The sequence below is a fragment of the Rhinatrema bivittatum genome, chromosome 8 (assembly GCF_901001135.1).
Source record: "Rhinatrema bivittatum chromosome 8, aRhiBiv1.1, whole genome shotgun sequence".
NCBI lineage: Eukaryota > Metazoa > Chordata > Amphibia > Gymnophiona > Rhinatrematidae > Rhinatrema > Rhinatrema bivittatum.
In genome coordinates this window covers 74373370-74386340 of record NC_042622.1, presented here as the reverse complement: position 1 = coordinate 74386340, position 12971 = coordinate 74373370, and the positions used below count along the sequence as shown (strand labels likewise).

Here is a 12971-nt window from a genome sequence, read left to right as displayed (position 1 = left end):
CTGCAGCAGTCAAAAAAAAAAAACAGAATGTTAGGAACTATTAGGAAGGGAATGGTTAATAGAACGGAAAATGTCATAATGCTTCTATATTGCTCCATGGTGAGACCGCACCTTGAATACTGTGTACAATTCTGGTTGCATCTCAAAAAAGATATAGTTGCAATGGGGAAGGTACAAAGAAGGGCAACAAAAATGATAAAGAGGATGGAACAGCTCCCCTATGAGGAAAGGCTGAAGAGATTAGGGCTGTTCAGCTTGAAGAAGAGACGGTTGAGGGGGGATATGATAGAGGTCTTTAAGATCATGAAAGGTCTTGAACGAGTAGATGTGACTCTGTTATTTACACTTTTGAATAATAGAAGGACTAGGGGGCATTCCATGAAGTTAGCAAGTAGCACATTTAAGACTAATCGGAGAAAATTTTTTCACTCAATGCACAATAAAGCTCTGGAATTTGTTGCCAGAAGATGTGGTTAGTGCAATTAGTGTAGCTGGGTTCAAAAAAAGGTTTGGATAAGTTCTTGGAGGAGAAGTCCATTAACGGCTATTAATCAAGTTTACTTAGGGAATAGCCACTGCTATTAATTGCATCAGTAGCATGGGATCTTTAGTGTTTGGGTAATTGCCAGGTTCTTGTGGCCTGGTTTGGCCTCTGTTAGAAACAGGATGCTGGGCTTCATGGACCCTTGGTCTGACCAAGCATGGCAATTTCTTATGTTCTTATGACTAGCACTATAGAAATGATAAGTAGTAATGGAGAGATTACTTACCTGATAATCTCGTTTTCCTTAGTGTAGACAGATGGACTCATTACAAATGGGTATAGTGTGCTCGTGCTAGCAGTTGGAGACGGATCTGACGTCAGCACGTGGTACATATACCCCTGCAGGAAGTGCAGCAACTCAGTAATCTTCCTTGCAAAAGCTTTATGGATATATGTATGACTGACCAATTGATTAACTGAACATGATTAACCTGACCGATTGACAGTAGCTGGAGACCGCCAGTGTTCTCAACTGGAAGGCGTCGACACCCGGCAGGGTGGATGCCCTATGTCAGAAAACATGGCTTACCTTGAACCGGTGAATTCCCATGTATGTCGGCAGCCAGGTGGGATGCTGAGTCCATCTGTCTACACTAAGGAAAACGAGATTATCAGGTAAGTAATCTCTCCATTTCCTAGCATGTAGCAGATGGACTCATTACAAATGGGATGTACAAAACCTACTCCCGGACTGGGTGGGAGGCTGCCCGAGGTCCGGTTAGGATTGCCCTTGCAAATGCTGTGTCCTCCCTGGCCTGGATGTCCAGATGGTAGAATCCGGAGAAGGTATGGAGGGAGGACCACGTTGCCGCTCTGCATATCTCTGCAGGCGACAGCATCCTAGTTTCTGCCCAGGAGGCCGCTTGCGCTCTGGTAGAGTGAGCCTTGACCCGTAGAGGTGGTGGCTTTCCCACTTCTACGTAGGCCGCCTTGATAACTTCTTTGATCCAGCGGGCAATGGTTGCCCGTGAGGCCGCTTCCCCTTGCTTCTTCCCGCTGTGAAGGACGAACAGGTGGTCCGTCCTTTGTTCTGCTTCCGACATTTCCAGGTATCTGGACAGCAGCCTGCCGATGTCGAGATGGCACAGATTTCGACCTTCTTCTGACTTCTTCAAATCGTCCGTGGTTGGCAATGATATGGTTTGGTTGAGGTGGAAGTGTGAGACCACTTTGGGTAAGAAGGAGGGAACTGTGCGAAGATGGATAGCCGCTGGAGTGATTCTGAGAAACGGATCGCGGCAGGACAGTGCTTGTAGCTCTGAAATGCGGCGCGCTGAGCATATGGCCAGCAAGAACACCATCTTCAATGTTAACAACCGGAGGGACAGGCCTCGGAGGGGTCTGAAGGCGGGTCCTGCTAGGAATTCCAAAACTAGGTTGAGGTTCCACAGGGGCACTGGCCACTTCAGTGGCGGGCGAATGTGTTTGACTCCTTTCAGGAAACATGAAACGTCTGGGTGTTTGGCAATGGTGTTGCCGTCACTCCTGGGGCCGTAGCAGGATAGCGCTGTCACCTGAACCTTGATTGAATTGAGGGACAGACCCTTCTGAAGTCCATCTTGCAGGAAATCCAAAATAATGGGGATTTTAGCGACATGTGGATTGGCGCTGCGAGTTTCGCACCAGGCTTCAAATACTCTCCAGATCCTTATATAAGTTAGTGATGTGGAGAACTTGCGTGCTCTGAGGAGCATATCCATTACCGGCCCCGAGTATCCCCTTTTCTTCAGTCTAGCCCTCTCAATGGCCAGAGCGTAAGAGAGAATTGAGCTGGATCCTCGTGGAGGATGGGACCTTGCCGCAGCAGGTCCCTGTGAGGAGGCAGGGGTAGAGGATCCCCTGCCAGTAGTCTTCTCATGTCCGCGTACCAGGGCCTTCTTGGCCAGTCCGGGGCCACCAGAAGAACTAGGCCTCTGTGCCGCTGAATCTTGTGTATAATGGCACCCAGCAGGGGCCATGGGGAGAAAGGCATATAGCAGGATCCCCTGAGGCCATGGCTGTACCAGGGCGTCGATCCCCTGGGAAAGAGGGTCTCGCCTGCGACTGAAATATCTGGGTACTTGAGCGTTGGACCTGTCCGCTAGTAGGTCCATGCCCGGCGTCCCCCACTGATCCATGATCATCTGGAAGGCCGTGGACGACAGCTGCCATTCCCCCGGGTTTAGGCTTTCTCTGCTGAGGAAGTCTGCCGTGGCGTTGTCCTTCCCGGCGATGTGGACGGCGGAGATGTCCTGGAGATTCGTTTCCGCTCAAGCCAGAGGGGCTATTTCTAAGGATACCTGTCGGCTTCTGGTTCCGCCCTGTCGGTTGATGTATGCCACCGTGGTGGCATTGTCCGACATCACTCTGACTGCTCTGTTGCGAAGTCTGTGGGTGAATCGCAGGCATGCCAACCTGACTGCCCGTGCCTCTAGTTGGTTGATGTTCCACCCCGACTCTACTCTGTTCCACCGCCCTTGGGCGGTTAGTTCTTCGCAGTGTGCTCCCCAGCCGCTCAGGCTGGCATCTGTAGTGAGCAGGGTCCAGGTTGGAGAGGACATTTTTGACCCCCGTCTCATGTGGCCAGGCTGCAGCCACCATCGTAACTGATGCCGTACTCTGGCCGGTAGAGGTAGATGCACGGTGTAATTCTGTAATTGTGGGCTCCACCGAGATAGAAGGGCACGTTGTAACGGTCTCATATGAGTCCGCGCCCATGGTACCACTTCCAGAGTGGAGGCCATTAGGCCGAGGACCTGTAGGTAATCCCAAGCCGTGGGCCGGGTGGCGCTCAGCAAAGTCTGCAAATGATTCCGGAGTTTTGATTTCCTCTTGGAGGGCAGGCTGACTTTGTCTCCTTGGGTGTCGAATCGGACTCAGAGGTATTCCAGCGACTGCGAAGGCTGTAGGGAAATCTTGTTTGTGTTGACTACCCATCCTAGGCTTTCCAGAAGAGACATAACTCTGTTGGTTGCCCGGTGGCTCTCCTCCAGTGACTTTGCCCTGATCAGCCAATCGTCCAGGTAGGGATGGACGAGAATTCCTTCCTTCCTGAGTGACGCCACCACTACTACTATTACCTTGGTAAAGGTCCGTGGTGCGGTGGCTAACCCGAAGGGTAGAGCCCGGAACTGAAAGTGTTGTCCCAGGACTTTGAAGCCTAAGTAGCGCTGATGATCCCGATGGATTGGGATATGCAAGTAAGCTTCTGACAGATCCAGGGATGTGAGATACTCCCCTGGCTGTATGGCACTTCGGACTGACCACAGAGTTTCCATGCAAAATCCTGGGACCTTTAAGTGCCGGTTGACCGACTTGAGGTCCAGGACGGGTCTGAAGGTGCCCCCCTTCTTGGGCACGATGAAATAAATGGAGTAATGCCCAGAATTTATCTCCCATGCAGGCACTGGGATTATGGCTTGTAGGGACAGGAGCCTTCCCAAGGTAGCTTCCAGCGCCGCCCTCTTGAGGGGCGGACAAGGAGATTCCACAAACTTGTCCAGAGGTAGGTGAAGGAAGTCCAGGTAATACCCTTCCCAGACAATGGCGAGGACCCACTGGTCCGAAGTAATCTCGACCCACCTGTGGTAGAATAGGGTTAGCCTGCCCCCTATGGCTTCTTCCCCCAGATGGGTCGGCTGATTCTCATTGTGGGGTGCGGCCGGGACCCGAACCAGAGCCGGTTCCCCGCTTGCTGTGCCTGGTCCGAAAGGACTGGTTCCTGGTCTGAGAACGAGGCGCTTGGTAGAGAGTCCTGTAAGGGTTGAAGCGTTGAGAGCTTCTACCTCTGGATGGTCTAGGAAAGGGGCGCCGGATCCTCCTTGACTTGTCTTCCGGTAGACGGGGCAATGGAGAAGCGCCCCACTTGTTAGCCAGGTTCTCGAGGTCACTGCCGAATAGGAGGGATCCCTTAAAGGGCACTCTCGTAAGGCGCGACTTGGAGGAGGAGTCGGCCGACCAATTTCGTAGCCAGAGCTGTCTCCTGGTTGCCACTGAGGATGACACTCCCTTGGCTGCCGTATGGACTAGGTCGGAGGCAGCGTCTGTGAGGAACGAGAGGGCTGATTCCATTTCTTCTCCCGGAGTGTTGTTCCTGGCTTGTGATAAACAGGAACGTGTCACCACGGTGCAGCAGGTTGCAATTCGTAGGGACATGGCTGCCACCTCAAAGGCTTGTTTCAGAATGGCGTCCATGCGCCGGTCATGTACATCCTTGAGGTCCGCCCCTCCCTCCACCGGAATGGTGGTGCGCTTCACAATTGCGCAAACTATGGCGTCTACCGTGGGGCATGCCAGCAGCTCCTTGGTCGCCGGGTCCAGGGGGTACATGCCAGACAAGGCCCGACCCCCTTTGAATGAGGCCTCCGGCGCATTCCACTCGAGATCGATTAGCTGCTGTGCTGCTTGTAGGAGGGGGAAGTGGTGGGCCGTTTGACGAAGGCCTTCCAGCAGTGGGTTCATTCTAGGTTCCCCTGGGGTGCCGTGGCCCGGGATAGCCAACTCAGACAGGCATTGAGAGACCAGATCTGTGAGATCCTCCTTAGGAAAGAAGCGTCTCATGGTTCGATACGGCTCTATCCCCGAGGGAAGTTCTCTCTCCTCAGGGAGCTCGTCTTCTTCCACAGAGCAATCTGAATCCCCATAAGTGGGGCTTCCGGGTGGCCGTGCCTAGGTCTTGAGGGTCCAGGGGTAGGGTCATCCGGTACGTATGGGTCCGTTCGGGGATCAGACTGCATCTGGACAAAGGCGTGAATCCCTTTGAACAATTCCACCCAGGAGAGTGAAGCAGGTTCTAGCCTTAGGGGCACCAGGTCCCTAGGGTTCCCTGGCTGCTCCCCGCGGCCTGCTAGGTCCGGGGTGTTCCCTGAGGAACTGGCAAGTACGCTGGGCTGGGACCGGCCCTGGCCTGGAACTCCCAAGGCCTCCTCACATTGGGCACATAGGGAGTCTGCTTCCTCGCTCTGTGTGGCTCTGAGGTGGCATGCTGAGCAGAGGCCTAGAGCTCTTATGCCTGATTCTGGAGGTGCCGGCTCTGCGGACGCATGGGCTCTCATACGCTCCATTGCGTCTATTATCTTCATGCGCCTTGTAATATGCGCGAAGATGTGCGCCTATCAGCGTGCGCTTATCAGCTGGCGCCTAGTATCAATGTGCGCTTATCAACATGCGCCTATGAACGTGCGCCTAACATATGTGCCCGTCGCCTGCGCGCTTAGTCCGGACTGAGCGCTAGAGCGAGGCGGCGAACCAGGGCAGATGGCGACGGCGAGCAGGCAGGAAAAATGGCGACCTCCTTGGCGGGCTGCCACGCAGGCAGACCCCGCTAATCCTCGCTTCCTCGGAGACCAGCAAAGTAAAGATGTACGCCTTACCTGGTCTTCGGCGCTTCCCGGCTGCGACCCGGGCGGTCTCCGGCTGCGGGGGGGGGGGAGAGGGTGATTACCGTCACCGCCGCGCTCGAGGAAGTGCACCCGCTGCCTCTAGGCCACGCCCGAACTCGTCTCGCTCGGGGGCCAAGTCCTCACCGAGACCGAGGCTGCCTCTATGCCGCGCCCTTCTCACTCAGGGGCTAGGTCCCTGCCGTGAGTCGGCCACCGGACCGAGGCTCGAACCTCCGAGGGACCACGGAAATCACCTCGGGAAACTCAACTGGGGGAGGGACCCGAGGGTATCACCGCAGGAGTGCGGGGCTCGTCTTCAGGTAGGATTCTTCTAAGAAATTTAGTTGTTAGAATTTGGAAAAACGCTCAGCGAGCGTGAGATAGCTACAAACTGCTTTGGAGACGGAAATTACTGAGTTGCTGCACTTCCTGCAGGGGTATATGTACCACGTGCTGATGTCAGATCCGTCTCCAACTGCTAGCACGAGCACACTATACCCATTTGTAATGAGTCCATCTGCTACACGCTAGGAAATAGTGGATTCAGAATTGGGCTATTCTATTTAAGATCTTGCGGTATTCCTCTTAGTAATGCTTGCCTTCTGTCCCTCTCACTTCCTTCAAGCTCCATTCTATCTAGGTCTCAATAATTGCTACCACCCTTTTACAACCCCTAAATTTGTTTGATTGTAATATGTGGACTGAAAGCACTTTAAATAAAATTGTCTTACTACATACCTAAATTCACATTATCAATATTTTATGTAATGATTCACTATGAATCTCCTCAAAACTTACTTTAAATGTGTCAGAACAGCAGGCAACATCTCAGCTAGCTCATCCAATGTAGGGTACTGGTAGCTGAAAATCAAAATAAGAACTATTGCACAGGGTCTTCAAAAACAGTTTTAAAATAACAAAACACTTTCCAGTCCACCAAATCCCTGGAGAGACTGCATATTCAAAGTGCAGTTATCCTGTGTACCATGTGCTCCCACAAAGGAGAAAGACACACCATTTCTCTGCAGACCAAAGGAAACTCCACTGTCATTTTTATGGTGACGCATGCAAGTTGGGTAAAATTGAAATTCGTTTTTACAGCAGAAAAAAATATGCCTATATTTGTAGCAACAGGATTGGCCCATCCTACTAATTTGGTTCCTGATGAAATGCAGCTGAACCTTTTGTTTCAGCATACAGACCTCTGTTATCATACCATAGTTTTAAACAAATATTAGGCACTGCAGTGTGAATACTGAGGACCCAACCTTCAAATTTTCATTGAAAAGCTTCAATGATGGGATACCACAATTTATTTTAGAGATTTTTACATTCATATTTACCAAATATTGACCAGGACCCTTTAAAAACTAAAGTATTTATGAAAATGACATTCATACCGATGAGCTGATGCTGTGAATATTGTCACATGATAAAATACTGTTTATTATTTTCATTCTTTTACAATTAAAGGGATGGAAAATAAGTGATCCTATATATAACACAATAAATCCCAAACAGCTGTATATTACCAAAGATTAATATAACCTTTAGCAGTTAATTTTCTTTCACACAAAACCACAACACTACAAGACAACTTAATATGCCCAATCTTAAAAGGCAGATACAAATTAACAACCAGAGGATACTCCTAGAAAATTAACCCATAATAATAAAAGAATCAAATATTGTAAAGTAATTACTTCACTATAGTGTCTACACACTATCAGGAAAGAGATAATTTGTTCTGGATCAAAAAATGTATTTTTTTAAATAAGAAAATATTACACTTTCATGGATAATTAAGATAGGAGGTACCAAACTTGAATGTCTCCTGTCTAAAAATTCTTGTCTATGCACCTGAGCATTCCATGCCATATCAATATATATTTCAATTTTGTAATCTCCAAAGATTCTTTGTACACCAAGGACTCTATGGTTTTAATCTGTTTATTATCTTTACATATTATTGCATTTCTGATTGTTATACACTATCAGGCCGATACTGTAAAGTACGCTCAGCTAAGCACACTGTTGAATGTACGTTTTCGACGTGAATCCACTACCCTTTATACTTTAAGGGGTTTAGCATGTCGAAAACATATGTCCAACCCCCGCCGAAACTAACAGCGCTCATCACATGTTGATGAGGCTATTAGTCATTCGCCAAGGATACGGAAAAAAAAATGTGCGACTGATCCGCACATTTTACGCTCAGAAATTAGGCGCTAATTTCTGAGCAGCCAGAAAAAGGGTACAGAAAAGCAGAAAATACTGCTTTTCTGTACATCCTCAGACTTAATACCATAGCAATATTAAGTTGGAGGAAAGAAAGGGTAAAAAAAAAAAAATAAGTAAAAAACATTTTTTTTTTTGAGTGCCTGTGAGTCAGGTTAGGGAAATGGATGCTCAATTTTACAAGCGTCCATTTCCGTAGCCCGTGGCTGTCAGCAAATTCAAAAAGCAGATGCTTGTAAAATTGAGCGTTGGTTTTCTGAACCCGCTGAGAGCCACCTCTCCTGGGACAGAGCAGTGCTAAGGGCGCATAATTGTCCCTAGCACCTCTTTTTAGCGTGATCCTTCATTTAAAAATACAGGATCACACACCCAGGAGAGGTGGCTGGGTGCGTGTTGAGACAGTGGGCGCTCAACACTGAGCGTCCGTTTTCCCCACACACTTTACAGAATCGGCCTGAAAATAAACCCAGGATTTGCTTCCTGACAGGTTTCCAAAATTAATGTCATCTAATTGCCAGTGATGACCAAAATCTTCTAGAAGAGTAGAAGCTCAAAACAGCCATGTAGAAACCTTCCTCCCATCCCCAGATAAAGAACTGCTGTCTGCTTCCTTCCTGCCTAAAAAGCCAATGTTGATCCTGCCCATCCATGGATGGAAAAATCCTGGGTATAAGACTGCCCAGGTGCCTAACATTTGGTACCTAGTGCCTATGCCCAGGTCCAGGAGAGGAGCTTCTGGTAGCGGCCAGAATAAAGAAGAGCTGGGCACAGGTGGTATAGCAGCTGATGTAACATAGAAATGACAGCAGAAGAGTACCAAATGGTCCATCCAGTCTGCTCAGCAAGCTACGCAGTTTATCCATTTTTTTTTCACCCTTTTTTCTCCCTCCCACCCGTCACTATTGGCTTCCAGCACCCTCCGGCCCCAATTCCCTTCCACCCCTCCACCAATGCAGAGAGCAGCGCCATATCTGCATCCTAGTGAACATCCAGCTCAATCAGGGGTAGCAACCGCTGCAACAAGCAGGCCACACCCCTGCCCCATACCCACCCCTGTTTTGTTTGCTTGTTTGTTGTTTTTTTAAATTTTTTTTTTTGGAGATGGCAGCCCTCCATCCTTCCGCTCCATGAAGGTGGAACACCAACCACTGGCCACTGGCATCCCGCTCCGTGAATGCCTCTGTGGCTACTGCCGCTCCGTGCAGTGTTTTGCTGCCTCCTCTTTATTTACGCCCACTAGACTTGATGGATCCACAGTGTTTATCCCACGCCCCTTTGAAGTCCTTCACAGTTTTAGACTTCACCACTTCCTCCGGAAGGGCATTCCAGGCATCCATCACCCTTTCTGTGAAGAAATACTTCCTGACATTGGTTCTTAGTCTTCCTCCCTGGAGCCTCAGCTTGTGACCTCTGGTTCTGCTGATTTTTTTCCCCGACGGAAAAGGTTTGTCGTTGTCTTTGGATCATTAAAGTTTTTCAAGTATCTGAAAGTCTGAATCATATCACCCCTGCTCCTCCTTTCCTCCAGGGTGTACATATTTAGATTCTTCAATCTCTCCTTGTATGTCATCCGATGAAGATCCTCCACCTTCCTGGTCGCCCTTCTCTGTACCGCTTCCATCTTGTCTTTGTCTCTTTGTAGATACGGTCTCCAGAACTGAACACAGTACTCCAGGTGAGGCCTCAACAAGGACCTGTACAAGGGGATAATCACTTCCCTTTTCTTACTCGATATTCCTCTCTCTATGCAGCCCAGCATTCTTCTGGCTTTTGCTATCGCCTTGTCGCATTGTTTCGCAGACTTCATATCATTAGACACTATCACCCCAAGGTCCCTCTCCTGCTCCGTGCACATCAGCCTTTCCCCCACCATCGAATACAGTTCATTCGGATTTCCACTCCCCATATGCATGACTTTGCACTTCTTGGCATTGAATCTCAGCTGCCATATCTTCGACCACTCTTCCAGTTTCCTTAAATCCCGTCTCATTCTCTCCACTCCTTCCGGCGTGTCCACTCTGTTGCAGATCTTGGTGTCATCCGCAAAAAGACAAACCTTACCTTCTATCCCGTCCGCAATGTCGCTCACAAAGATATTGAACAGGACCGGTCCCAACACCGATCCTTGCGGTACACCACTTAAAACCGCTCTCTCTTCAGAGAAAGTACCATTTACCATCACACATAGTCTTCTGTCAGTCAACCAATTTGCAATCCAGGTCACCACCTCGGCACTCACTCCTAAGCTTCTCGTTTTATTCACCAGTCTCCTGTGCGGAACTGTATCAAAAGCTTTGCTGAAATCCAAGTAGATGACAGAGCGCTCTTCCTTGATCCAATTCCTTGGTTACCCAGTCAAAAAAGTCAGATTTGTCTGACAGGATCTTCCCCTGGTGAATCCATGTTGCCTCTGGTCCATCAATTCTCCGGACTGTAGATAGTTCACTAATCTCTCTTTCAGGAGTGACTCCATTACTTTTCCCACCACCGAAGTGAGGCTAACCGGTCTGTAGTTACCAGCCTCCTCTCTGTTCCCACTCTTGTGAAGCGGGACCACCACCGCTCTTCTCCAATCTCTTGGTACCACTCCAGTTTCTAGGGATCTGTTGAACAGGTCACACAGCGGACCCACCAGAACATCTCTGAGCTCCCTCAGTATCCTTGGATGAATCCCATCAGGCCCCATGGCTTTGTCCACTTTCAGATTCTTTAGCTCTTCCCATACATTTTCTACTGTAAAAGGATTTTCATCTATTCCACTTCCCTCCAGTTTCTTGCTGTGTAGAGATGGTCCTTCACCAGGGTCTTCTTTAGTGAACACAGAGCTGAAGTATTCGTTTAATATTTCTGCCATTTCTTCATCTCTCTCCACACATTGATCATTACCACCTTTCAATTTCACAATACCACTGTGGACTTTTCTCTTTTCGCTGATGTATCTGAAAAATGTTTTGTCACCATTTTTTATCTCCTTGGCAATCCTCTCTTCCGCTTGACTTTTTGCCAACTTGATTAATTTCTTTGTCTCCCTCAGTTGAATCAGATATTCTTCTTTGTGCTCCTCCCTTTGGGATCTTTTATATTTCTTGAATGCTGTTCTTTTAGCTTTAATTTTGTCAGCCACCACCTTTGAGAACCAGATAGGTTTCAATTTTCTTTTGCTTTTCTTTACATTTCTAACATATAGAGCAGTTGCCTTGGTGATTGCTCCTTTTAGATTGGTCCACTGCTGATCCACATCTCTCTCGTTCTCCCATCCTTTTAGTTCTTCTTCCAGGTACTTCCCCATTTCCTCAGAGTCCGTGTTTTTGAACTGTAAAACTCTAGTCTTTGTGGTTCTTTTCCATATTCTTTTAGTGATATTAAACCATACCGTTTGATGATCACTGGTGCTGAGGTGGGTGCCCACCTGGACATCAGAGACATTATCTCCATTAGTGAGCACTAAGTCGAGTATAGTTCCTTCTCTTGTGGGTTCCAATACCATTTGTTTGAACAAAGATACTTGCATGGCATCCACTATCGCTCTACTATTTTTAGTTTCTGCAGATGGGATTTTCCAGTCTACATCTGGCGTATTAAAGTCACCAACGATCACCACTTCTCCCGTCTTACCTATCTTATGGATGTCTTCAACCAGATCTCTGTCCAGCTCTTCCTTTTGGTTTGGAGGCCTGTAAACCACTCCAATATAAATGGACGCTCCGTCATCTTTTTTAGATCGACCCATAGTACTTCTTCCTTGCCCCAACTTCCTTTCAGCTCAGATGCTTGGATGTTGTTTCTGACATAAAGAGCCACACCTCCCCCTTTTCTATCCTCTCTGTCCTTCCTTAAGTTATAGCTTGGTATTGTTGTATCCCAATCATGAGATTCTGTGAACCATGTCTCCGTGATAGCAACAATGTCTAATTCTGCCTCAGTCATTAGGGCCTGCAGATCTGGGATTTTATTTCCCAAACTATGAGCATTTGTGGTCATAGCCTTCCAGGTACTCTCTTTAAGGTTATTGCTTTTCCTGGACTCCTTATGAGACTTTAGTTGAGATTTGTTATTCACTTCACTCTTTCCTTTTGCAGATGTGCAACTGTTGACAGAGTTATCCATCTCAATTAGATTTTTCTTTTGGTTATGGATCTTGAAATTCTGCATGCATTGTGTTTTTTCTCTCTTTTCTGGTAACACTTCAATGTTTTTCTCAAGAACTTCTTCAGTTTTTAATATAGAGAAGGCTTTTGGTTCTTTTTGCATTTGGTACATTGTGTGTCTCCTCATCACAGGTCTAGTTCTACCAGAGCCCACTGTAATCCTGGATTTTAAAGAATTTCTTAATGACCTGTTTGAGTTGGGGGGTATACCTGTTGGCTGTCCATCTGTCAAGAATGGGTGACTGTGGGTCCTACCGGAGCCTAATGAATCTCTTTTTCTTGACTCCTGGTTTTTTTGTGATATTGGGGAATTATTTTCTGAGTAATGCAATGTGGGTGTAATTCTTGTAATTGAAGCTAATTGAGCTTTAACCTCAGTCAGTTCCTTTTTCAAGGAAGAGAGTTGTGCACAAATTGGGCAAGCTCTAAGTTTCCAGATGCTTTCCCTCAGAATAAAGGCTCCACAGCAGTTACATTGGATAGTCCTCATTTTGGTAATTTTTGATTTGTATTTCCTTGACTGTTACCAATGTACTAATTTATCTTGCTGCTAATGTTAAGTTAGGCAGTCTTTATTAGAAAACAAGCCCCAGGGGTGGGTGGGTAGAGGGGTAGGGTGGGAGGGAGTCAAACAGTTCAATCTGGGACAAGCTGGGTAAAGCAGGGCACTTCCTGGAACAT

General features: G+C 47.9%; 1 protein-coding gene across 7 annotated transcripts in view; it reads right to left on the bottom strand.

The window, feature by feature from the left end:
* Positions 1-12971, bottom strand: part of NDRG3 (NDRG family member 3) — a 219394-nt gene that overhangs the window by 120599 nt on the left and 85824 nt on the right. For all 7 annotated transcript variants that reach the window (XM_029614181.1, XM_029614180.1, XM_029614176.1 and 4 more), the window contains one exon: positions 6703-6765. In XM_029614181.1, the coding sequence (XP_029470041.1) occupies positions 6703-6765 (63 nt within the window). The remainder of the gene's footprint in view (positions 1-6702; positions 6766-12971) is intronic.